We start from the raw sequence: 27,067 nt of genomic DNA on the forward strand, positions 1-27,067 counted from the left end.
TCAAACAGTACATGTAAAACCAAATAGTTCTTCCGTACACAGCATACACATAATATCCTTGAGAAGCAAATGAAATCAAGTTCACGTGCTTCATCGAGGGTCGAGTTCAGTAATCGACACTTCGTTAACTGAAAAAGGCTCGCACCCGCTCGTATATTGATCATGTTCCTTGTCATTTTCTATGATGGTACTCGGCGGTCCTGTCCAGCTTCGGAGGAAAAAGGCCGGTTCTCGTGGCAATGACAGAGTAAGAGTTTCGCTGCTCAGCGCAAGAACTATGTTCGCCATGGTCGGTCTATTAACCGGATCTTCCTGAACACATAGTAAGCTGATCTGTATGCATCTGAGACCTTGGCTTCTTGAATAAGATTCTCCCAATGCTGCGTCCAATATTTCCAAAGGCATATTGTCTCTCCAATGTTTCCAAGCCTAGAGCAGCTCAATTGAACACAAGTGAACTGTTAAACAATATTGCCGATTGAAACCCGCAAAGAACAAATAAATCATATAAAAAACTTACATAGCTTGCGAGATCTTCTCCTCCATCAGATTGGTAGAAGTAGTCATTCCTCTTGCCACAAATGATCTCAAGGAGGAGAACACCGAAGCTGTAAACATCGGACTTTTGAGAGAACCGCCCATGCATCGCATATTCGGGGGACATGTAACCACTGAAAACAGCCAACAGAAACATACGTGTTAAAATGCTTTGCATCTATACAAATCCCATTGTCAATTCTTAACCAGAAGCCGTCTAACATTAAATTTTGAAAACGCAAAACTTACTAGGTTCCTACGATTCTTCCGGTGCTTGCTTTAGTTTGATCGACTCCGAAAATTCTTGCCATGCCAAAATCTGAAATCTTTGGGTTCATATCATTGTCCAACAAGACATTGCTAGCTTTTAAATCACGGTGAATGACTCGAAGCCGAGAATCCTCATGAAGATAGAGCATCCCTCGAGCAATGCCTAATATTATCCTGTAACGTCTTGGCCAGTCCAATTGTTTGCTTTTCTCGGAGTCTACATAGTGATTTAAGTATTTGAATGAGAGCTAATATTATCTAGGAAGCCTAGGAGTTAGATTCAAAAGGTTATATTTGATCTAGTGAACAAGATTTGATAATTTGCTCATTCAACTAAATCGTACATTAACCTACAAGATGAATATAAAGCTAGTGAAGTGGAACTAACCAAACAAGAAGTAGTTGAGACTTTTGTTGGGCACAAACTCGTATACGAGTAGCTTTTCCTCTTCTTCCAAGCAAAATCCGAGCAATCTCACTAGATTCCGGTGTTGAAGCTTTGCCACCAACAAAATCTCATTCATAAACTCTTGGACACCTTGCCTTGAGCTTTGGGATAGCCTCTTCACAGCTATTTCTTGTCCATTGGGAAGCCTACCCTGAAATAATATGTGAAAGCTAACAAGACCTCACGAACTCTTCATTCTTATCCTTAAACTATATTATGAATCAACAAGGACCCCAAAAATTTTGGTGCTCTTCTACGTCGTTTTGCTATCATAACCTCCACACCATTAGTGCTGTGGATACCTTTTATGATAATAAATAGATGATTATGAGATTTAGTGGGACCACTATCAACTGTTCTTAAAGTTTAAGCTATTAGATAAATGTATGATTTGATATTTAATTATTCTATTACCCCTCATGCTTAGTCCGCTCATTTTGCTTAGTATTAAGCATCGAAATTTAAGTAGGGAGGCAAATGGGAGCTAAAAAGATTTGAATTTAGGATCTCTAGCTCTAATACCATGTGAGATTTGGCGGGACTACTGTAAACAATTTTAAAAGCTTAAGTTATTAGATGAAGGTATGGTTTTTTTTTTTTTTTTTTATATTTAATTATTCTATTAATGTTTATCACAAGTCATTCTTATAGCTAGAGAGACAAAATAGTCTAATTTTACGTATTGCTTTTAATTTGGCTTGCACGTAAAAAATGTGTTGAAATTTTGTCCTACTTCACTTGACAAGTGAACTCTCACCACCTAATAATTTAAGCTTTTGGGATATCACCCATTTAACATCCATTTCAATTTAGGTGAGCTGTAAGTATTTATAATATTTATAATCACTTAAGTACCTCGTAAACCTCCCCGAATCCACCTTCCCCAAGCTTGTTTTCTTGAGAAAAATCGTTTGTGGCTGCACGCAAATTATCCCAATCGAATTGCAAGGACTTGAAGGATGTGATCTCGCTTACATCTGCATGAGTGAACAACAAAGTCGTTCAGACTTATACTTGTTTTAATGTCTTACGGTCATAGCTTCAAAATCTTTTTGTTTCTCATTGAAAGTTTCAATCTTTTGCTATTTTGTTTTCGTAAATTGACTATCAGTACCCCTTTCTTCTTGTACCGCTTCATGTTTCTTCTCTGCTCTTCCCCTCCAAAGGTAACGAGAACCGATGAGGAGAAGCATTACAAAAATGGTGACTGAAGCGATAATTGCAGCCAAGGTACCTGATCAGATGATTCTTTTTCTCAGCATATATCTAAAACCATCAATTAAATTGCAATCCTGAAAGAGTGAACGCCATAATACCTAATAAGGAAAGCTACGATCTTCTAAACTTTGATTAGACATAAAATAGTGTACGGAAAACTTCAGACGTACTTCAGATGGCTTGGTAACAAGTGCCTTGAAGGCATTTTCTAACAATATCCATTAGCCAGACCAAAAATAAAAATAAAAAATCCATTAGTTATTACTCTACTCGAATAAATTAATGAAGATTTACATATGCTTTTGACCCTCGTTCTTAAAATTTAATTTAGGTTCTCATACATTTGCTATTGCAATGCACATATTGCCATTATTAGCACATAAACATAGGACGATACTACTAATATGGATAAAACAAGATTTTTCGTTGGTGCAATTTTTGAGAGAGATGGTAAATATAAGAAACTGTTGGTACTAGAAAAATTACAAGGTATCTAACCTTCTGCTGACTTGTTGATAACTCATTAACGCTTTATGAAATTAACAATTTTTTTTTCAATGTGCAAATTACCAACCGTTTTAATATTTAATCAACTCTTATTTTCCTTTATTACAAATGCCTCAAACGCCACTTCTTATATGAGTGACTGACTTTTTTCTAATTAATTTGCCAACCAAGTATGGCTTACTAGCTTTTATTGTGTTATTTAATAACATTTATTTGGTTTTGTTTCGATTTATCAACTTTTTAATAATTTAATTTATCTTTTTTAAACGCTTTAAATTTATCAAACTCTCATAGGAATCTGCGAATCTTTATTTGTGTGACCTACCGAATATCATCCCATTAGGTTAGTAGCTAGCTTTCATTTACGAATTCCCATTTGAATTGCTTACGATCGTGTATTTCTGTTTTTTTTTTTTTTTTTTAATCTGTAATCTTTTCTATCAAGTTAGTGACTTTTAGTTGCCTTATCTTCCAACCAGTTAAATTTACCTACTTTTTTAAAGACATTACCAAATTAATTAGCGTGATTACAAATTTTTCTTTGATACCAGCTTTTATTTGAATTAGTTATCAACTAATTTATTGAGTTACCACTTTTTTTTTTTTTGTCTTGCGTACTAACCCTTTTCTCTATGATTAAATTACAATCAATTTTGCATTACTAACTCCTAGTTAGTTACCAACATTTATTTTTTGACCAACTTATCTTATCTCTGACAAAAAAATCTCTTAACTTTTGCCATTACATATTTACCTTTCTTACACTTGCTTTAAACTCATTAGCTATTATGCGAAATTACCAATCATTATTTGGATGACTTTCTATATTTTTTTCCAATTGAGTAAGCCACTAGTGGCAATTTAAAAAAAAAAAAAAAAAACTTCTAACTCAAATGAGAAGTTGGTAACCCAAAACTAATTGATAAATTAACTTGAAAAATTTAATAAATCACTTAAATTGAACTTATTAATATCATATAATAGTTGGCAAATCTTTGAAGTTAAGAAAAGGTGGTAAAATTTAAGAAAAGTTGGTAATTAAAAGAAAAATAAACTTCGTAAGTAACTCAAGTAAGAGTTTGTAACTCAAAATTAGTTGATAACTTAATGAAAAAAAAATGTTAAGTCACTCAAGTGAAAGTTGATAACATTTACAAAGAATTTTTAATTTCAAGATGTTGCTTAGAAAATAATATAAAAGTCTGCAAACAAGAAAAGTCGACAAATGTCGCGACCTAATTTTTTCGGGTTTGAACCACCTAGGGTTTGGCTAATGGATTGTTAAGCCTAGACTTAACTCGGGCTCTCCAAGCCCATACCAATTCGCGACTTAGGTTTGAATTGTTAACATGCAATTTTTTTATTTAGGAGTCGCCACTAATCTATTTTTGGTGGGTCGATTAGAAACCCAAGTAAAGTAATGGGAGAATTATTTTACTTCTACGAATCGAGATTATGGGTACGGGGACTTGGTTACACTAGATTTCTCTAATGCCCTTTCGGTACCATTCTTTTAATTTTGAAAAATGTTTGGCAAGGAGTTTGGATTGATTTTAAACTAATTCCCTAACATGTGAGGTGTTCATGCAAAGTGCGCAAACCACCAATTTAACACTCAAGTAAAGCAGAAAATAAATTGCAGGACTTACCTCAAAGCAACGAAAGCATCTGCAATGTTAAATTAAAATCCACATCAACAACCCTAGATATGGTTTCTAATTAACACGCAATTTTTGTTTTGTTTTCACTTAATTAATGAGAATCATGCTTTATGCAATGCATGCCACTAATTTAACATGAAATGATATGACATGGCAACATGACTTAGCTATATGACCTAAACAATATGACATAACTAAGCATGTAGTCTATCATAAGCATGAGATGATTTATTCTAAATAATTTTTTTGTATTTTCTATGAGATTCGAAATTAAAGAAATGCAACATTTAAATATGCAATCTAAATTAATCTAATGACCTAATTCTAATGACAGGCAATTTCTAATTAAATGCATCTAACAAAAATCACTAAATGACGTGCATTGTATGAAACTAATTCTATATGACGTGCACATGATTTTTATTTTCCTAATAAGCATGCAATCTATTTAGGAGAAATTATCTAAACCTATAATATGCAATCTTAGCATGCAATGACGTGCAAAGAATGCCCTAATCCTACATGACATATGCATAATGACATTTTTTGTGTTTTTCCTTTTTTTCCCCTTTTTTTAAATTTCGAAATTAACAATTGCCAAATAATTAAACATGCAATCCAAATTAAAAAAAAGAACTAGCAACCTAAATTAATTGATTTGATTTTTTTATTTTTGAAAATTCGAAATAAAATTCCTATTATGAACATGCAAACCCTAAAACTACATTTTTTGATTTTTTTTTAAAGAAAACTAATTTAAGTAACACCACAGCAAATCAAGCCATATTGATTTCCAAATCGACGAACCATATCTCGCGCATGAGATCGGGTTGGCCAATTTCACATAAATCACGAATCGGATCTCGAGCGGGAGATCGGATTGGCAATTTTTTAAAGTAATTGCGAGTCGGATTTCGAGCTTGAAAATCGGATCGACAATCACTAGTTGCAATTTCATATCATGGAATTTCAATTTCACATTAAAGGAATAATTACACTAAAAGATAAAATAAAATAGCAAAAATAATAAAACAAAAATAAGATAAAGAAAATACCTAAATTTTCTTTTGTTTTTCTTTTTTTTTTTTTCTAAAAAGAAAAAGAAAACAAAGCGTGGCCGGTCCGGCGAGGGGGGATCACCGGCTAGGGTTGGCGAGGCTCCGGAGCGGCGTGTCGGCGGCGAGGCGACAGGAGCGTCGCGGCCCGCTCGGGCCGGAGGCGAAGCGGAGGCGCGTCGGGGCGGCACGGGCTGCGTCGCGGGGCTGCGTCGGGCGCTCGGATCACGGGCCGGCCCGGCGGGGCGCCGCAGGGGACGGCGGGAGGCCTCGGTGGCTGCGATGAGGAGCTCGGCGCCCGGACGGCCGGGCTGTTGGGCGCGGCGTCCGGTGAGAGAACCGGATCGGGCGAGCGTCGCGGCGAGGAGCAAGGGCGGCGTCGGATGTGGGTCTTCAACGAGGCTCGGCACCGGTGAAAGGGAAGCCTCGAGCTGGGTTCGGGCCTTCGTCGTCGGGGACCTCGGATTTGCGAGGCGGAGGGACTCCGGCGGGCCGGATCTCGGCTCGCATTTGCGGCTCTAGGTCACCGGTGGCTTGGGATATGACGGCGGAGACAGATCTGCAGAGGAGGGTTGCAACGGGGGGCGGCGCGGCGTCCGGGGCTTCTGTTGCGGCGCAGTGAGGTGAGGCGGAGGCGGCGGGTCGCGGGCCGGAGGCGGCGGCGTGTCGTCGAGGCTCGGGGCTCGGCGTCGGGCGGCGCAGGTCGTCGGGGCTCGCGGCTCGAGCGCTCGCGGACGGAGATCGACGACGGCGACGGCGGGGTTCGACGGCGACAGGGGCGGCGAAGGCCCCCCCGCGGGGAAGATGAACAGTCGCGCAAGGGGGCTTTTCTTTCTTTTTTCTCTTTTTTTCTACTTTTCCTCTCTCCACTCACTTTTTCACCCTTTGCTTTTTTTTTTACCGACGGAAAGGACCCCCTTCTCTCGTGCTTTTCTCTCTGAATTTGTTCCCTTCGATATGACCGAATGTCTCAAATGCGTGGCCTCCTCCAACCCTACGCATTTATTTATAAGCCACGGTTAGGGTTTTAATTTTTCCAAATCCGTATCCACGAAAATTCCTTTTTCCAAATGCAATATTTGCTTTTGATACGATTTAGGATTGCAAAGGATTCTTCCAAAATTTGAAATTTCACACAAATCAATCCGTAAAATCTTTCCGAGGATACGGGCTTGGGCCTATTTACTCCCTTCGTGGGCTTAGTCCAATTGTCAAATTAATATTCTGAACCATCAATTTGAACACATTTGTCACCGGCCCAATGTAAATGCAAATTAAAATGGATGCACCTAAAACTATATGCTATGCAATTAATTAATTAACTAATATTTTTTTAGGGCTTAAAATTAATCCCTAATTTTTTAATGCAACTAATAATTAAAAGGGTCACCAAAATTTAGGTGTCAACAACAAATAAAAAGAACAAATAAATATCAATAAATAACTCAAATAAGAATTAGTAATCAAGTAACTTAATGAGAGAAAAGTTGGCAATTCAAGTTAATTTAGGTTGGCAAGAGAGTTAATAAATGTGTGGGATTGCTAACCAATGAAAAACAATATTTGGTAACTAAATAACATAAAATTAGCAAGTTAAAATGACAAGTAAATGTTAGCAATTTGAAATAGAGTAGGTAATTCAAAACTAGATCAATTATTCAATTTGAGAAGTTGATGAATCGCTCTATTAGAATGGTAGTATTCTTTTGATGCAATAGCGTCTTCTCATATTTCGCTTCCGTATTCTTGGCCTCCTGTCTTTTCATTTGTCCCTGTTTGAATTATTGACATTGAACATAATATATTACATTTGGACGATTACAGTTTACTTTTGATTTGTATTTGACCTTATTTGCTGCCATGTTGGCAATATTCCATTGATGCAGAGCTTGTGAGTCATAAATAAATAGAAACTACGAGAAACATTGAGCTGATAAGGTTTGAATTTTTGTTTCTAGGGTGAGCTTAGGCGGGAAGTGCTTTCATTTGAATTGTTAATTATATTAGTTCTTTCATAGGACTCACATACTGCCTAGATCGATTTGATTTTGATAACAGAAGTTAGCCTATTATCTGGTGGAACACTATAAAGAAATCACTAATCTCTAGTACATGTTTTAAATAAGGGATAATATCAACGGTGATCCATTTACTTTTTGCCTCAATATTTATAACTCTCCCCTCTACTTTTTTTTTTTTTTTTTGGTTTCAAAACCGTTCGTATACTATATGAAAAGTGACATGGGTAAATCTCAAATTTTTCTGCCCGATTATTGCAAGCATGGACCATCGGAAAGCTGAGTTCCCCACTGGAAAAGATGAGTTAGCAATGGAAAAGCTTCATGTAGACTATATGAGTAGACTTTTCGTCAAAAAAGTCAAAACAAATTAAAAATTCATAAATGACAGGAAAAATAGAAAAAAACAATTGTGGCGCCGTTGACACAAAGACACTGGTCGTCTCCAACCCACTCGCCGCCTCAAGCGGCCATGGTCGTCAATTCAAAGATGGAAAAAAAAATTAAAAAAATAAAATAAAATTTCCTGGCCTTGCCGACAACAACGCACCGCTCAAAGTGGTCTCACTTGCCACCTCTAGCCTGGCATTCACACCAGCTATGAGACTTTGGATTCTAGCATCCGATACTTTGGATCTAGTGGCCATAGCTGCGAGCTTGAGCTTAATCATCCATGGTCGCGAGACCTCTTTCTGCCGTGGATGCAAGCTCGAGATATGGCAGCCATGGCTGCAAGTTCCTGGTCAGGCAGCCATGGCTGCTTCGAATGTGCTTGAGCCCAAGATCCACTGCCATAGGAGCCACTGCAAATTATTCTATGTTTGGAGCATATGCTTTATCCAAGAGCTTACTAGATTACGGAAATTGTAGAATATTTCGTATCTTTCAGGTAGTCGATCCTTTTGCTTTATTTCCAAACCATTGTTTTAGTTTGTGGTTTTTTTACCGGTATGGTGATTGACATCAAAAGCCAAACGACAAATTAAATTTTTGCCAGTATGTAATCCAAGGGATATGCCCTCGTCTTCCCCTGGGTCAAGAGGCGACAAATCATCATCGCTTGCGCCCCTTTCTCTTCTCCGCCCTCACCCAATTCACTTTTTACATTTTCTTTTTCCTTCTCTCATTATTACAAGTCGATTTGTTTTATGGTGAATTTGTTATGATCTTTTACTAAAACTGTCCCTTTTACATGTACATCCAGTGTTGAGAAATTGATGGAAAAAGTATTCAAATGGTTCTAAATCAATTATAATTGTGTAGATTCAATACTTCTTTTCAATTATATCAATTTAGTTTCAAATATTTTCATTTTTTGTCAATCGAGTCAATCAAGCCAATTTTAACCAGAAATCATTTATGTGAACGCTAGTCATTCTATGTGATAGGATTAATGCTAAATTAGACAATTTAATAATATATTATTTTTTATATATATATTTTATTTTCTTTTTATTATTTCTTTCTTTTTGATTGGCAAGGGCTAGCAAAGCCCTTGTTGGGCACTGGCGAAGGTGGCGGCCTTGCCGACAATCAGGAAGGTCTTCATAGCCCTATTGGCTGAGGGCAAGATGAACCTTGCCTAGATCTGAGAGGGCTTTCCTTGCCCTCATTGGCCAAAATGAAAAAAAATATAAATAAAATTACAATGTTAAATTTTTCTAAAAAATTATAAAAATTGTCCACATGCTTAGGGCCTTGGGTGAGGGGGACCTTGCCCAAATTAGACCAAGCCCTCGCTTGTTATTGTTGATGGTCAGTTGGTGACCCTAAATTATAAAAAAATTAAAAATATTATTAAAAAGTCCAAGGCAACAAAAAGTGCCCCGTCGGTCTCTGGTCGGCTAAATTGGCCAGATAGACTCGAATTGGCAAGATAAATGCAAATTTTTTATTTCTAAATTGGCGAAAAAAAGCGTTTAAGACCAAATTGGCAATTAAGAACTTTTTTGGTAATTGTGCCGATAAAATTCAAAGCTACTCACAATTAGGGGTTCTTAGCGAAACTACCTCAGAGTTAGTAGGTATTCCGATTTTAAGAATTTAAGTTAAAAATGCTAGCACTCTAGAATTTTTTAAAAAAACTAATCAATATACGAAATGATATTGCATTTTCACGAGCTTAAACGCAACGTACCTTTGGCAATATTTCCACCATGAGCCCGCAGGGCAGCTGAAGGTGGCGGAGAAGACGATGGCGGACTGGGGCTTGACTCCCAAAATTGGAACAAATCCCATCGGAAAATACAGCTCGGTTTATAAACAACGCCGCCTTTACTTCCGTGGCAACACATATCAAAATCATCGATGGTTTGGAACAAGCAACCCCCACAATCGGACGGCGACAAGTCGGGACTACACTGAAACAATGCGTAGATCGTATTGTTGTCCGGCAAGTTGACCTGCCCCTTCGCGAATTTTAGCTTCGAAGAGCCCTCTCCGGCTTCACTCGCTAGCCTTCGCGTCAAGTTCCTCCATATCGCATCGAACTGGTCCTGGTTCATGGTGATGTTGGCGCCGTTGTGGACCCGAAGGGTAGGTTGCGTTTGCAGTACGCCGAAGATCGGAGTGTCCGAGTATCGGATAAAGCATGGCGGGTCTGCGGTTCCCCAGGAGAAAGCCGCCTTCTGGTTAGGGCATTTCACGACCAAATCTTCGACTGCGGACCTCACACAGATTGCACAGGTATCTGCCGACGTATCGCCTCGGCAGTAAGTGATGGCATAGACAGTGTTTGGATCCTCGCCCTCGCTCGTGGCATAGAACCCATCATGTGCAGTCACGTTAGAGGAGAGAGAGCTCAGAACGGCCTCACGGTTCTTTGCGTAGGTGCTGTTCGACGTGAAGTTTCCGGTGGCGTCGAAGCAGAATTGTGCTCGGGATGAGTAGGTTTGGATCAGAACAGCCAGCGAAATAAGGAAATAGAGAGTGGATGATGAGCGAGTCATGGTATGGTTTGGTGTTGGAGTTGGTGTTGTAGGTGCTTCGAATGGCTTTGCTCGATGCAGAGTCGTAGAATTTTAGGCTATGTATCGCAGAGGTTGTGGTTCGTCTTTACGAGGTGGAATTCACTTGCACCAGATAAGGTGAAGTGAAAAATACATGGACGAGAAAGAAGTTTTATATGTGGACTAGTCAAAACTCTCAATTAGTGGGGATTAGGATCGATTCCTAATCCGATCCGGTTTCAAAATGAAACCGCGAATCGAATAAGGAGGATCGGTTCTCAAAATTGGATTTCCATATCACGTCAAAGGAGTGGTGCAGCGTTGAGTTGGGATAAGACATTCTGTCCTGTTGATGTGATTGCGTTGCTGTAACATAAAAATAAAAAATCGTCCTAAAATATCTTGGGGAGACTTCTAGGTAGTGGAGTTGGACCAGGTACCTTGCTTGCCAAATCAATTATTAGAAGATGGAATTCCATTTATTATCTTCAGTTGAAAAAATGTCAATTAATGTCAATTTTCTAATTAATTGGGTATATTTTTGTTTAATAATTAAGGAGTGGGCACATATGTGAATCAGGCCCATGACATGGATTCAATAATTCTGTAAAATAATTAAAGTGCGAAAATTCTTGGTTTAATCATGCTAGAGCCAGTTTCTTACAAAAAGAGAGAGAGAGAGAGTAAGAAAACCATCATCCTAAGTAATTGATGGATTTTTAAAATATTTTATTTTATTAACTCTAACCCTTACCAGCTCAAGTATAAACTCAGAGCCATAGAGCTTTCCTTCTCGCCCACGTACTTAGTTAGATGATGGCGTAAGTTATATAAATTCTTCTTTACAATGATGATTTGGAGTTAAATATGATCCAGACAAAAATATATTTTCACGGCCGGTTGCAACTCCGAGGAAAGATTGATGTCAAAGTGTTTTTGAATTTTTGAAGATGAACATCAAAAATTTAATTTTGACGTAAATAAGGATGAAGTCCTTTCATGTAAAATGAAAAAAAGAAAAAAAAGACAGTATTTTCATCTAACCCTAGTAAGATTTCTTCAGCCAATGTCTATTATAAATTATGAAAGTTACTCATAAATATTTATTTAAAATTAAATTTATGTGATGTCCACATTTATAAACTCATTAATTTGAGATATGGTTGAAAGTCGGTGGGAGTTTCTTCTAACATGGCCAAAAGAAAAATATTGACATCAAATTCCACACATATGAATTTCTTCTCAAATCGTAAGCCACAATGATTTCACAAAGCAAAATCGAGGTGATGTCACGTGCTCGAATAATTGTATGTTCACAATCACAGTCAAACTCGTGAAAATGGGTCCCACAAATTGATGTATATCTACCATTTTGACTAGTGCGAACGGTCGATTCTCAGTTACCTTCTTTGTAGGGGTCAAGAAAAAATTAAAGCAATAATTAGGCTGTGGAAGAGAAATCGATCGAGTCCACTGATTTCGTTCAGCCCCAAAAATAGGAAAAGGTAAAGAATTGGTGGGCGACTTCAGTCAAATCCCGTAGGGCCCCCAACCCATTCCATAATTCACATCTTTTTTGTACCTTCTTCTTCACGGCCTACTGGAAAAGACATTGCCTATATTTTCTCTTGTCTCGGGCGAAATACATAATGAAATCGCATTTCCCACCATCTAAAATAATGTGCAGTAATAGTTTTAATGTTACTGTTGCCTAGAGTGACAATGTCACGTCCATGCGCATCACTATGACATTATGTACTGCGTTTACGTGTATTTAAGCAATTTAAATGAAAATTTGTCGGATGATTCATACAGATAGTCTTTGCAGATGTCAATGGAAATACTTGCAAGGTCAATTGAGTTAAAGGATGTGAATAAGTTTGTTCGGCTAAAAAAAGATGTAACAAGAAATTACTACACGATGTTACTATTGTGAGTGTGCAGTAGAATTAATACACATGTAACACACTAATTTCGAGACCAAATCTTTGACTGCGGACCTCACACAGATTGCAGAAGCATCTGCCGACGTATCGCCTCGGCAGTAAGTGATGGCATAGACAGTGTTTGGATCCTCGCCCTTGCTCGTGGCATAGAACCCATCATTTGCAGCCACGTTGGAGGAGAGAGAGCTCAGAACGGCCTCACGGTTCGTTGCGTAGGTGCTGCTCGACGTGAAGTTTCCGGTGGTGTTGAGGCAGAATTGTGCCTGGGATGAGTAGGTTTGGATCAGAACAGCCAGCGAAATGAGGAAAGACAGAGTGGACGATGAGTGAGACAGATTAGGGTTTGCTGTTTTTGGTGCTTTGGATGGTTTTTGCTCGATGCACTGTCGGATCTCGCTAAATATTGCAGAGGTTATGGTTTGCGTTTATGTTGTAAAATTCACTTGTGGCTAAGAAGATGAACGAGAGAGAGAGAGAGAGAGAGAGAGAGAGAGAGAGAGAGAGAGGGAGAGGCAATATATGTCAACAAGCCAATACCTTACCGACCAAAAAAAAAAGAAAAAGAAAAACAAGCCAATACCTTACACTAGAGAGTTCGATTTACTAAAATTATCATTAAAAAAAAAAGGATTTACTAAGAGATACATCAGACACTAAATAACCCTGTAAATAGTTGGGTCATACTAAAAAATTAATGACAACCCCACATATTATCCGATAATCTAATTATAGGAATCGGTCTTAATAAATGTAGTACTTTCTTAATATAAAGCCCCACGACGTTGGCTTAGTGCTTTCTACGACGTTGGCTTAGCGCTTTGGAATTCAGCTTGTGCATATGAAACAGAAGTTTAGAACAGCTTCGACTCAAAATGATTTTTTTTTCGTTCAAAAAAAGAAAGAGAAAAAATTACTAAAAGCCTCAAATTATGCCCAATTGCGATATATTTAGCTTGATTTTTTTTTTTGTAATACTTAAAATCCCAAATTATATCTAATGTAACACATAAAGCTGATATGGATTCAATGTGGTACTTTTAAGGACAAGTGACTTTAATGTATCGTGTAGTACTATTCATTGTCTTCAATCGCTAGGCCAAAAATTAGGTAGACATTTGCATCTCACCAATTAGCGACATGGTTGAAAGTCGGAGGGAGTTTTATCCGCATCAAATTCCACGCGCATGAATTTATTCTGAATGGAAGCTAGCAATGAAGGTCCCCAAAGGCAAAGCCAGGTGCTGTCACATACTAAGATAACTGTACCTTCACAATCATAGTCAGCTTGTGATAATGGGTCCCACAAATTGATGTCAAACTACCTTGTTTGTGGGGGTCTAAAAAAATTAAAGTAATGATTCGGGTGTGGAAAAGAAATCGATCGAGCCCACTGATATCGTTCAACCCCAAAATTAAGGAAAGGTTAAAAACTGGTAAGCCATTTCTGTCAATCGCCATAATACCCTCAACCTCTTCCATAATTCACATCTTTTCGCACCTTCTTCTTCACGGGCTCTTGTAAAAGACATATTACCTGTATATTCTTTCGTATCGGGCGAAATACATATTGAAATCACATTTCCCACCATCTAAAATAATGTGCAGTAATACTTTGGATGTTACTGTTGCCTATAGTGACAACTTCATATCAATGCACATCATTGCAACATTACGTAACTAACGTGTATTTAAATAATTTATATGAAAAATTAGGAGATACTTTGTGTGGATAGTCCCCTCTAGATGGCCATGGAAATACCTGCCGCCTCAATTGAGTCGAAAGATGTGAACTAGTTTGTTTGGCTTGGAAAAGGACATAATAAGAAATTACTCCACAATCCTATGGCGTGAGTGCATACTAAAAGTCCGATATCTTTATTTTGACATATCTTTAAAAGAGAGTTCAAGTCCGATCTTATCAACATTTTTAGTAGCATTTTTATAAGTGCATTTTAACAATCTCCCCCTTACGTATAGACTCATTGTTAGGTTAGTTACCACTAAAGTCAATTGGGGAGATAAAAACATGTGCCAAAATTTGAACCTGTCAACATGTCATGAAATCCATCTTTATTTAAAAATTTAAACCAATGAATTATGGGCTAGTTAAGATATGTTAACTGCTATACGCCACAATATTTCTCAACACAACTCACATGTGCATTTTAACAATTATATGTTGGTTACTTTTGAACCAGCATTTGAATTCACAAAAACACATGCGCAAGTTCCAAATACATTGCTCTCGGGATCATATAATTAATTCATTGGAGAGGATTTCAGTCATTATGATCCTTTTTTAAGTGCATGAATTAGAACAACCCATCGAAACCGATACGATAGAAAATATCATATATTTGAATCATAACACAACATAATGTTGCATCTTGCCACTAGCATGGTTAGTCAACAAAGCCCTCGCGGGTTCCTGACATGAGAATTAATGCCGCTACAATTTCGAATGACCATATTTAGATACTTCATTAATTACAGGAAGCAATAGCAATTCATTCTTCGAATATGTATTAATTTGCAGGCGGTGGCAACTCTCGCCCCAGATAGACTTTCTATAAACTTTCAGTACCAGTGCCACTAGTTTAGCCCCCAGCTTTGTAATCCTGCACCATTGCTATATGCGATTACAGCGGCCATAGAAAAAGAAAATAATACAAATGGTCCCTAACTTTGGCTAATGAACAATGTGGTCCCTAAACTTTAACTTAACGTATAATGTGGCCATTAAACTTTTAAATTATTCATAGTCTCTGGAATTTTGGTACATGTTCAATTTAGTCCCTGAACTACATGAAAATGTTCAATATTATCCTTAATTTTAAATTAATGAAAGGAATACATTAAACATTATCATATACTTAATGGATTATATTGAATATGTACCAACAATTCATAGCTCACATTGAACATTAAATTAAAAGTTAGGTATCATATTGAACAAATTAAGAGTTCAGGTATCACATTGTATATTCAATTAAAGTTTATGGACCATTTTCATATAATCTACATTTGAACGAAGACTTTCTTCCACATTTGAATCATGGTACTTTGTTTGGTATGCAAAAGCATCCACAGGCCAAGGATTGGTTAGTAACTTAGCTCTCCCAATTGAAAGAACAACATCTTCCACTTCTTAACTCTCATTATCTAAACCTAAATGAAAACTTTTCGTTCTCATCTGAGTCATAATCTTTTGTTTGGCACCTAGAAGCATCCATAAGCTGAGGGTTAGTTTCTAACTCTCTTTGGGAGTTACCCTCCAATAGGAAGATCCCACTTGATCTTGTTTTAGCCCAGTGTTGAGACTATATATCGTTGAATATTCCTTCATCTTTCTCCTTGCTTCAATCGATTCAAGATCATCATTATTACTCACATATTCCACATCCACCAAATTACCTATAGGATGATCTAAATCTCCATTACCAACCTCAACCCGACTACTTCATCATCAGCATTCCCAACCACATTTACAACAACATTAATAGCCACATATTCAACCCTTTCCAAATCAACATTATATGGACCTTTAATTTCATTTGAGTTCCCCCAATCTCCACACTTGTCAATTCGTCATCTTACCCATACTGTTGCATAGGTCAATGATTTTACAATCTAGATGATGATATATTAGATCAATCACTGCAAAGACATCCCTCAAAAAACTAAAAACATCTTTGAGAGTATTATTTCCCGGAACTTTCTAATAGAATATGTCTATTCTACACCAAACCAGTCACAGTAGTGTCAGTTATACGAGAGAGCGAATCTTTATATCGGTCTGTTTCAATAACATCGTCTCATTCACTTACCCATTCAAAGGATCGTCCAACTCGAGAAACACAACCAAAGAAAACTATAATAGAGACATTGTTGTCGCCCATTGGACCTGCAAGGGACCAAACTATGTGATGGGCACCTCTTTTTAATAAGGAGAATTGTCTATAAAAGTCATGAACATATTGCACTTTTTTTAATTCAATCATAGACTTTCAATTTGCCAATTGAATTCTAAACATTTTTCATGTTTTGCCAATTGAATCCATTTGACCAATTTTGGTTGGAAATTATTAACATAGATATTGGCTGTCCTGCATGGCATAGCTAGTGATTGATATTGACATTTTTTTAATAATATTTTAATATTTTTTCATTTTTTTGTTTCTAGATTGAGGGCGGTTGACCCTTGCTGGCATTAGGAGAGGGTGTTGTGGCCCTCACTGGCCTTGGGCAAGGGCTACAACACCCTCGTTGGCCACTAGGGAAGGGTTCACAGTCCTCGTGGTTGCTAGTGAGGGCTTGGAAGCCCTCATGTCTTAGTGAGGGCCACGACACCCTCGTGATGGCCGTTAAGGGCTTGGGCAAGGGCTGTAACACCTCATCGGCCAAAGCAAGGGCATGCGAGCCCTCACCAAGACATGATGAGGGCTGTGATGTCCTTGCTAAGGGCTGGCAAGGGCCACCAAGCCCTCACCTACCTCAATCCAAATTACCAAAAAAAAAAAAAAAAAAAAAAAAAGTTAAGAAAAGAATGAAAAGAAGAAAAAAAGAATTTTATAAAATATTATAAGATATATTAAAATATTATTAAAAAAAGTCCAAATTAGTGTTGCCGTGCCACATAGGATGCTTGACGTTCACATTAGCAATTTTCGGTTGAAATTGGCTTGATGGACTAATTTGGCGTAAACATGAAAATGTTTAAAATTCAATTGGTAAAATTGAAATGTTTATCGAATTCGACAAAAGTATAATATGTTAGTCTTTTTGGACAATTCCTTTTTTAATATGTGCAATAAACAAGGCAAGTGGTCCCAACAAATGGAAGGTTCTAACCATACAAAGACACCAATTTTTGAAGGGTTGTGCTTTTTCTAGTTCTCAATTGGCTAAAACACTCCCTTTCACAAGTGTTTTGACAAAATTACCCCTTCTATGACCACCATTTAACAGGTTTCAATTGAACTCTACCAAAGAAAAGAAAGTGTTCCCCTTTTTTTTTTTTTTTTGTTTATTTGCAAGTCTCACTTTCCTTATTCTTACTCACTTCTCTTCTCACAAGTGATCCTCTTCTTTTCATGCCTTTGATGTCTACTAACAACAATGCTTTTTGGTATAGCATTCTCAATCAAAGGATGATTAAAGGTTTTCTCATTTTGGTGTGTTCATGATGCTAAGGAAGAAGAGGGAAATAAAATTATGTTTAGTGGGTGGAACCTAATCACCATGTAGAGAAACACACGTTTGATCTTTTGACCTGAAAAGGGTATTGGAAGTACGATATGGGAAATATTCTCATGATGGTACAAGAAAGTGGATATTGTGCGAGTGTTTGCTCAGCAATTGCAGATACAAGGACCTCACTAAGCATTGCCCCAACAGGGAGTATCCAACTATCATCACTGAAGTTAACCAAGTTATCGGAGCCTGTGGTGTCATGAGTGAGGAATGCAAGGCAATTGTAGCGCAATATAGGAAACCATTATTCAGATGTTTATAGTAAAGGACGAGCCACAAAAAATATGCTCAGAGGTTGATCAATGGGGACCCACACAAGAGGACGACGGAGAGAATTCACCAAGAGTACATATTATCGGTTAGAAAAGAAATTATGGGCAAACACACAAGAGACACTCATGACTAGACAACACTGGCCCATATTTTTTTTTCTATTACCAACTTCAATCCACATGTGCCACCACTAGGTCGTTTCTATTCTTATTGATTTTTGGAGTTATTCATTTGATCGAATTTTTCTTCTCTCATTTTATCCTTTTTGGTTTCATGGGTTAGTTAGCCATAAGCATGCCGAGTTATCATATTTTGCTGTTTAAATCTGAGTCACTGCTATTATTGATTTGTAGTGTTGTGGTTGCCTCACCTTAATTTACACTGGAGCAAAAAGCCGCCTCATCACTGCAGGAAAAGTCATCAGTATCAATATGTGGTTTTGATAGAAGAATAGGTTATGAATTGTCTTAAGTTTTTCTTGATTTAGTAAGTTGGACATCAAGAGCATTGTTGTTGGTAGACACAAAAGTGTGGAAAGAAAAGAATTTCCTGCAAGAGAGAAGAAGATAGGATCTTAAGAAAAAGAAAAAAAAAAGGGAGGGACATGACTTCGACTATTGAAGAATGCTAAACGGTAGGCCTCAAAGGGGTAATATTGTCAAAATAATATGAAAGGGAGTGTTTAAGTTAAAAGAGGAGTGGAAAAAGTGCAGTCCATTTTCAAAAAATCATAAATGCAGTACCTTTGGATTCCAAGCCAAATGCAGCATTGACAATGGAGTGAACGCTTGATGCGCATTATGTGAATGAAACTTCGTTCCCTCTAATGCCCTCAAATTTTTTTTTTTTTTGGCTCTTAACGTTGATTCTCTCTAGTTAGGGTTCGTGCAAAGAAGATGATCTGGGCATCCTATTCGGAGATGTAATTACAACACGGCCCCATTTTGAAATGTTAAAGGTTAAGAAATGACGTCATTTTAATCTATCATAGATGACATGGTTAAATAAACGCCACGTAGGAGAGAAAAATAAATAAATAAAGCCACGTCATATTTTTCTGTCCATCAAATGGGATGGTACTAAGGGAGGAACTTAATTGCATCGGTCTTACAAGTTACAGGAGCCAATTGAATTACCTGAAAGTTTTAGGACATTGTAACACTTCCGCGACATGTTTAACAAATTTTGGTGCACTTTTCCAGAACATTTACTGCACTATTACATTCTCTTACTCAAGGGCAAATATATCATTTAAATATAAATATTTGCTTTCCTCTCAATTTATTCCTCTTTTCAGACAAATTAATTCTTAATCCTTTTGCATTTTTCTCTGTTTCTCTCTTGCGACGAATTAGCAGGGATATATTCCTTCCGCATGTCTATCCTTTTGCATTTTTGTTTTTTTCCCCCAAACCCAAACACCGGCAGTCTGCAAGACTTTGGCCATCTGGGAGGCTTCCTCCCATGTCCCACTTGACAAGTCTTCTACGCTATTAAAAGTAGCTGAGGCACATTGGTCGTCTTATGGGGGACGCGTCTCCGAATTAAGTGCACTAGGAAGAAAAACGCTTCCGCTTTTGTTTATTTTTCTTCATCTCTGTTCGCTGACTCGACTAACAACAGTTCCTTTTCCCATTGACTTTACTTCCAGGTGGCGTACTGGTATGATAATTGCATCCGCAGTGAAGTTGCTCGTCGAGGGTTCATTGTGTGGTGTATGTTCCCAGCAACGGCATTTACCCCAAAATTTATGTCGCCTGATGCGACTCACTTATTTCATCTTGAACTACAAAGGGAAGAGTATCTCTGAGAAAGAATAATCTCACTTTGTTAGGACTAATTCAAAAGGAAATAAGAGATCTAAATAATTATGAGAGGAAAGAACATAAACCATGTCCATGGATTGAGTTAATATGGTGTTTGATGTTATTGAGGGAAACGAGAGGAAAAGAATGTATTATGAACCAAATATCTTTGTCGTGTTTTTAGAAATAGATGTAAAACTAGGGTTTAAATAAGAAAGAAAAATAAATTTGTTTAACAATATACAAATTCTTTCGTATTTGGAGAGATTTGAAGAATTTTAAAATGTACATAAAATTGGCATTTTCAATCCCTTCTAACCTCTTATAATAATTTCAGTGTCTCTTTCCGTCCATTAAAATAAGATTATATATAATTTTAAAATACTTTATCTTCCTCCCTAATCTCTCCTAACAAACTTTAATGATTACAGAGGAATGATCGTATGGAAGACTAAACAAAGGATTGTATTTTTTTTTAATCTCATGATCCGTAACGTAGAGTACTTGTCTTGCCATTTTAAAAATAAAAATAAAAATTGAGTACTAGGGCCTATGATGTTGGTCTTAAAACCCTTTCAAACAATCCCATAATAAATTTTCTCTGCAATAAATTTAATTTCCAATTTATATTTACGATGAACGATTTTTTTTTTTTTTTTTTGGTCGGTCCTACTCTAATCCTACTCTAACACTCACTCTCGGACTTTGCCCTTACCTCCTTGCGGGCGTGGGAGTTGAAACCCACGAAATGAAATCCCCACCCCAATCTCCCCGAGAATGTGGGGATTTGAACCTCCAACCTCCCTTTCAAGTTGGAAGGGTGGCCACTAAGCGCGAACCCCCCAATGGTTTACGATGAATGATTGGAGGGTTGGAATATGATTCGAATTTGTGCCCGTTAAATAAAATGCAATATTTAAAAGAAAAGTAGAAAGTGGACTTTGGTACATGATCTTGGTAGAAGTAAATACGGAGAACATATTCTATTATATAAGTATATTTTCTAAGGTTAATACCACGAAAAACCCTAAATTGATACACTTGTAACAGATCTACACGAAACTAATTTTTTTTATCACAAAAAACCTCATAATGGTACACTCATGAAAAATTTAATTTCCATTAGTTTCTGTTGAATTTTACCATTAAATTGTTAAGTAGGATAATACGTGATAGTCAACGAGCGTACGAATTTGTGGTTTTTCATGATATAAATTCTAATTAACTGAAACTAACGAAATGTAAATTTGTCATAAATGTACTAATTTGGAGTTTTTGGTTGGTAAATTTGTCACAAATGTACAAGTTTAGGGTTTTTGGTTGGTAAATTTGTTGCAAATATATTAGTCTAGGGTTTTTCATGATAATACCCCTATTTTGAACTCAAATTCTAACAATATGAATGTTTGATGAAAAATCATAATTTGCTATCGGTTTGTTTTATTACTGGTTTGATTGAACAAGTATTAGCTTTAAGCCAGCCAAACGAATATGCAAGAAACTTAATATTTATATAATTTCAAAGTTTATATTTCCAATATCAAATGAGAAAGGAGAAGCCCCTACATACATCCATAACAATTATTTAAAACTTAATATTTTTCGCAAGCTGTCTAACACGCGATGATATATCATGAGTTTGTGCACCATCCTTGCATTACCTATGGTGCTAGTATTACATAAAAGACTAGTGGTGTTAACCATACTTTACATGGTTTACTGTGAAAGGCAATCGTGTTAGGGATGAACTTAATATATAGATGTTAATTCAATCATAAATCTATTAATATATAGAGTCAAAGTTATGATAAATTACACATATAGTTGACTTACATATTTTTAGATTATCTCTCTCTAAATATATTTTTTTATGTGGCAGTTCAGTGAATGTATTTAATGTACAAAAAAATAGTTGCACTAATATTTATTGGATTGCTAAGTACATCTAGCATTATTCTTTCTTAACGATTGACTAGAGTTTAGAGAACCTTCCAACTCATCAACTGTCAACAATTTGGAAAAACGTTTTACGGGTGTTATCATTAGCCTTTCCGTTCTCGTTTGGTAATCGTCTTAATGTTGAAAAACTTGTGCTTGAACGAATCAAAGCGGTGTTCCAAAAGTGAAGTATCGATTTTGGTCAAGATCAACTTTCAATAGTAACATCAACTAACAACATTCACTATTAAAATAAGTTCATTATACACTTGATCCATCAAGGTAGCCTAAATATCATTTTTGAATTTCCATAGAGTTTTACGGGCAAGTGTATTAATCTACGTGAGAACGAGTTTAAGCATATATTATTATTTAAAAAAGATTTATAGTTTAGCATGTGCTTTAATTTTATTTATTTATTTGAATACCATAACTTTTCAATCAATCATTTGAGTACGATAACTTTCAAAGAATGTTTACCACAAGTGTCATGCCATGTTGGATTTCCCACACTTGTAGTGCACGATTCTTACAATTTACAATAGTTAACCTATTGATTGAAAAGTAACGATGCTTAGGTGAACATTGTATAAAAGCTACAATGCTTGTGGTGTTCTTTCCCTTGTGCATGATCTGTTGTACCGAATGTCAACTTCTCCATTCCTCTCAAATTGTTAATGATTTGTTTACGTTAATCATCACAACCACGTCCATAAGGCTGGTGTCTTGTACATTAAACATTGATCTTGACTTCAGTGATAAGACCTTTTTTTTTTTTTGCCTAACGCCGGTCCACTATAATACAATATCGTCCTAGGACCGCTGAAAGAGGTTGGAGTAGATGAGGACAATAAAGGAAAGGAAACAATAGTCTTGAAAGTTGATTTATGAGTCGTCCCCTGTGGAGGTCATGGTTGGATTTTGGTAATGCCTGGAGAAAAAAAAAAGTGGTTGATCGAGATTTAAGTAGATGGGGACAATGAAGGATGAAGACCATTACAAGATTTTCGACTTTAGTCGGTAGATTTTTTCCAACACAGGGAATGGTCCATGTCAAAAGCGCGTTTCATAATCAAGAAATTAATTGCATTAATGAGAGAGAGAGAGAGAGAGAGAGAGAGAGAGAGAGAGGACAATGGTGAAGGCTGAAGAGGGGGGCCAGCTCCTCCATTGGCCGTTAGCAAGGGCGGTCTGACAAAGGCGGGTGGTGGGCGCCACCTCTCTGATGTACGAAAATCAAGTTTGTTTGTTTCCTACACTTAGCAGGGAGAAGACGCTAACAAATCAAATGGTTACGTAGTGTAAAGCAACGTCAAGAAAAAAAAAAGTCTTCAGGAAGATTAAATTACAAGCTCGGAGGAGAGAGGAACTAACAAATTATTTGACTAGCTTGATTCGTACATCATGTTAGACGATGAAGCAGCATGCGCAATCCTAAATTATATTTTTCAAAAAATTGACTCTTCAAAGCAACCTGCATAAATGAAATACTTGAATTTAACCAATTCTCTTTTCCACATTTCACTGCATATTCCCGATTAGATTTATAATGAAACTACAAAGAGTTCTTTTTTTTTTTTTTTGGGTGAAAGTAAGTAGTTGTATTGAGCTTTACCATCTTTACAAGAGGAAATCTCAGCACCATAACTTGCACCCAAAGTGACAAGACGTCAAGGCGAGTGGAAGGGTGCCGAGACGAAAGCAAGCAACAAATGGTATTGGCCACACAAGATGGCCAACCCAAGCTAAAAACAAAAATCAAAAGAGGGATCAAAACGGACGTAGCCAGATCACTCGAAGCACAAAAAAAAAACAAAAGGCACAGTTCAAGCATGCCTTTTGTTTGGTTCCCAAAGATCAAAGCCTCTAAAATAGCAGCTACATGGAAAATAGCTTCATGGCTTCAGTCAATAATCCTTTGTAGAGAAAACAATCGGATCGATGCCCTAGGCACGTTGGAGTCTCCTGTTCCTCGCGGTATTGTCGAAATTCCTGAAAGTTAGAGCCTTATCTCGAACAACCTTAAGGAGATGGTTCTTCATGGCCGGGATCGTAGGAGTTAGCTCTCTAAACAAAATGTCATTCATATTCTTCCATATAATGTGACAGAGGGCTCCAAGGGAGAAACGGGCAATGAATTTAAAGAATTCTTTACTTGAAAGTAGAGACATAGCCCATTGTAGATTGGGTAGGGAGTCTATACTTGGTGATAAGCCAGAGATTTAACTGGTAGCAGGGTGAGATGGAAGAATTCCAATTGAAGGTGTGCCAGGAGACACGATCCTTCTTTCGCCTAATGGCCTCCCAAGCTGAAGCGACAGTGAAAATCCCAGTCGGACACTCTTTCCATCGAAACCAATCCGCATTCTGAGAGAGGATGGGGAGAGCATGCTGCCACGAATCCAGAACATCCTTTAAAGGTTGATTGGTGGGGGAATAAAGATCCACAATTTGCTGCCAAGGAATCTCGGAGTTGTGGATTAGAGAGTTTGAAAAAATTAGATTTAACAACCCCCTAGGATGCCAGTAGTCTAACCAAAGGGAAACCGAGCGACCATCCCCTATACTCCAGTAGAAATAATTTTGGTAAAGCCTCCTAAGTTGGAGGATCTTCTTCCAAGCCCACGAGCAGTGAGTCGGTTTGCTTGTAGCTCAGAAATTTTTCCTTTTTAAAAAGGTGGAGTGGATCCACCTGCATCATAAGGACTCCTTATCGGTGAAAAGGTTCCATATAAACTTGAGCATAGCCGCCTTATTACAATCCTGAAGCCTTCTAATGCCAAGCCCTCCCTCCTCTTTTGGGAGGCACATATCCTCCCAAGCAACTTTCGCACCCCCTTTACCTAGGGCGGGGCCTTTCCAGAGGAATTGCCTAAGGGTTCTCTCAATTTGGTCCAATACAACTATGGGAATAATGAAGACACTAGCCCAAAAAAGCTTGAATCGCATGAAGGACCAACCTAATCAGTTGTAGCCAGCTTGCGAAAGATAGAAATCAGTGGGTCCAAGACTGTACCCTCACTGTAATACGGTCAACAAGCACGCGGTAGTCCACCTTGCTTAGCCTCTTGGTAATGATTGGCACCCCCAAGTAGCGAACCGGCAGGCTTCCTTCATGAAACCCTAGTGAGTGCAGAATTTCACTCCTTGAAGCCGTCGAACCTCTTACTAAAAGACCTCGCTCTTTGTTGGGTTAGGGAGAAGACCACTCCAAGAAGAAAATAAGTTCAGGCCTTCTTTTAGGATGCAAACAGAGGGTAGGTTAGCTTGACAAAACAAGAAAACGTCATCTGCGAAGAATAAATGTGACAAGCTTATTGCTTTGCAACTCCAGAAAAATTTGAAATCCGGTCTTAAAGAGCGTCTATAGAGGATTCCGAAGAAAACCCCTATTACCAAGGTGAAAAGGTAAGGGGAGATAGGGTCACCTTGCCGAAGTCCTCTACCGCTAGTAAAGAAACCATGTAACTCCTCATTTAAAGCAACAGAGAATTTAGGGGTGTGAACACATATCAGGATGAGACGAACCAAAAACTTAGGAAAACCAAAGCCAAGGAGAACAAGCTCAAGGAAATCCCAGTTGACTGTGTCATAGGCTTTCTGGAAATCTATTTTAATTAGGCACTTAAGAGTATATGGTTCCATGTGGAATCTAGTAAAGAGTTCCTGGGTTAGAAGAATATGATCTTTGATTTGCTGACCTTTCACAAAAGTGCTCTAGAAGGGGCTTATAACATCTTGAAGAACCGCAAATATCCGGTTGGCCAACAATTTGGTGATGCATTTGTATATAGTGTTACAAAAGGCAATGGGCCTGTAATCTGTCACTAAAGTGGCATTAGGCACTTTTGGTACTAAAACCAAGATAATGTTGTTAATCTCTCTTAGCAACTTCCCTGTGGCAAAGAAATCATTCACCGCATGAGTGACCAACTGACCTACAATCTCCCAGTTATATTTGAAGAATTCGACAGTGAATCCATCGGGTCTAGGAGCCTTCCCATGAGCTAAGGAAAACAGGGTATCTCGAATCTCAAGATCAATGACAGGGCAAGAGAGGAAGCTCACCTAGTCAACTATTAAAGGATGCCAAATATACTCCCGAATTTTTGAAGCCTAGGGTCTTCCTTGCACATCCCTCGGTGCCAAGAGGTCTTGGAAGTAAGAGACGAAGGTCTACTGTACCAGCACAGGATCCATGATAAGACTACCAGAGCTATCCATGATAGAGAGTATCCTATTCCTCATTTGTTTGTTCTTCACATAGTGATGGAAAAATTTTGTATTTCGGTCTCCTTTAGAGAGCCATATGATCCTGGACTTTTGCCTGAAGAATGACTCTTCCTTTCCACGAAGGTCCACGGACATCATCCGTTGTGTCTTCTCCAACTCAGCAAGAGCAGCATTGGTAGGGTCTTGCTGAAGGGCAGTTTGGGTAGCCCGAAGCTCAAATCGCGCCTCAGCTATCCTAGAAGAAATATTGGAGAAAGAGTCCCTATTAAGCTGCTTGAGGCGGTCTTTTAGGGATTTTAATTTAGACACTAGTCTAAACATGGGAACACCTACTCCATGATCCTCCCAAACTCGAGAGACAATTGAATGGAAATCAGGGTGCTTCATCAAAAAATCGAAGAACTTGACGGGGGTCCTCCGCATGACGGGGTTCAACACCTTAACTATCATCGGCGAATGATCCAAGATACATGGGGCAAGGAAGGTAGCCTCCGAATAGGAGAAAACGAAACTCCATCTCAAATTCACCAAGACCCTATCAATCTTTCTTAATTTTTGCCTAGAGCCAGAGGAAGCTGACCAAGTGAATATAAAACTGACATACCTCAGATCATCCAACTCTACCTGAGCTAAGCACTGACCAAATTCGTCAAAGTAAAGGATCCAAACATCTGTACCACCTAGTCTGTTAGACGGATCCTTTATAGCATTAAAGTCACCCGCCACAAGCCAATGTGAGTTCTGCATTGCTACACTTGAATGGATGAGGTCCTCCCATAATGGTCTTCAGGAGGGAAATGTGTGCTCAGCATAGACTACCGAAATACAACAGTCATCGCTAGACAACAACCATCTAAGATTCCCATGAATCACTTGAGCGTTAATTGAAGAAGCTTCAAAACTAACAACAGTAGAGTTCCAACCAATCCAAATCCTCCCTTTGGAGGAGCAACTGTA

General features: G+C 37.8%; 1 protein-coding gene across 1 annotated transcript; it reads right to left on the reverse strand.

The window, feature by feature from the left end:
- Positions 1-90: 90 nt before the first annotated feature.
- On the reverse strand, positions 91-10,117 carry LOC104456480 (putative cysteine-rich receptor-like protein kinase 35). The gene is made up of 7 exons (XM_039314000.1): positions 9,852-10,117; positions 2,370-2,489; positions 2,111-2,232; positions 1,196-1,406; positions 787-1,024; positions 521-671; positions 91-429 (listed from the first exon to the last, which is right to left on the reverse strand). Exons 1-7 carry the CDS (start codon positions 10,006-10,008, stop codon positions 91-93), a joined length of 1,338 nt encoding a protein of 445 aa, XP_039169934.1. The 5' UTR covers positions 10,009-10,117.
- Between the last annotated feature and the right edge of the window lie 16,950 nt (positions 10,118-27,067).

Source organism: Eucalyptus grandis, chromosome 5, assembly GCF_016545825.1.
Source record: "Eucalyptus grandis isolate ANBG69807.140 chromosome 5, ASM1654582v1, whole genome shotgun sequence".
Taxonomy (NCBI): domain Eukaryota; kingdom Viridiplantae; phylum Streptophyta; class Magnoliopsida; order Myrtales; family Myrtaceae; genus Eucalyptus; species Eucalyptus grandis.

Coding starts and splice junctions, on each gene's coding strand:
- LOC104456480 (XM_039314000.1), bottom strand. CDS start 10,008: ATGTGTTGCCACGGAAGTAAAGGCGGCGTTGTTTATAAACCGAGCTGT. Junction 2,233..2,369: donor AGCGGTACAAGAAGAAAGGG/GTACTGATAGTC, acceptor TCACTCATGCAG/ATGTAAGCGAGATCACATCC. Junction 1,025..1,195: donor TCTCAACTACTTCTTGTTTG/GTTAGTTCCACT, acceptor ATCACTATGTAG/ACTCCGAGAAAAGCAAACAA.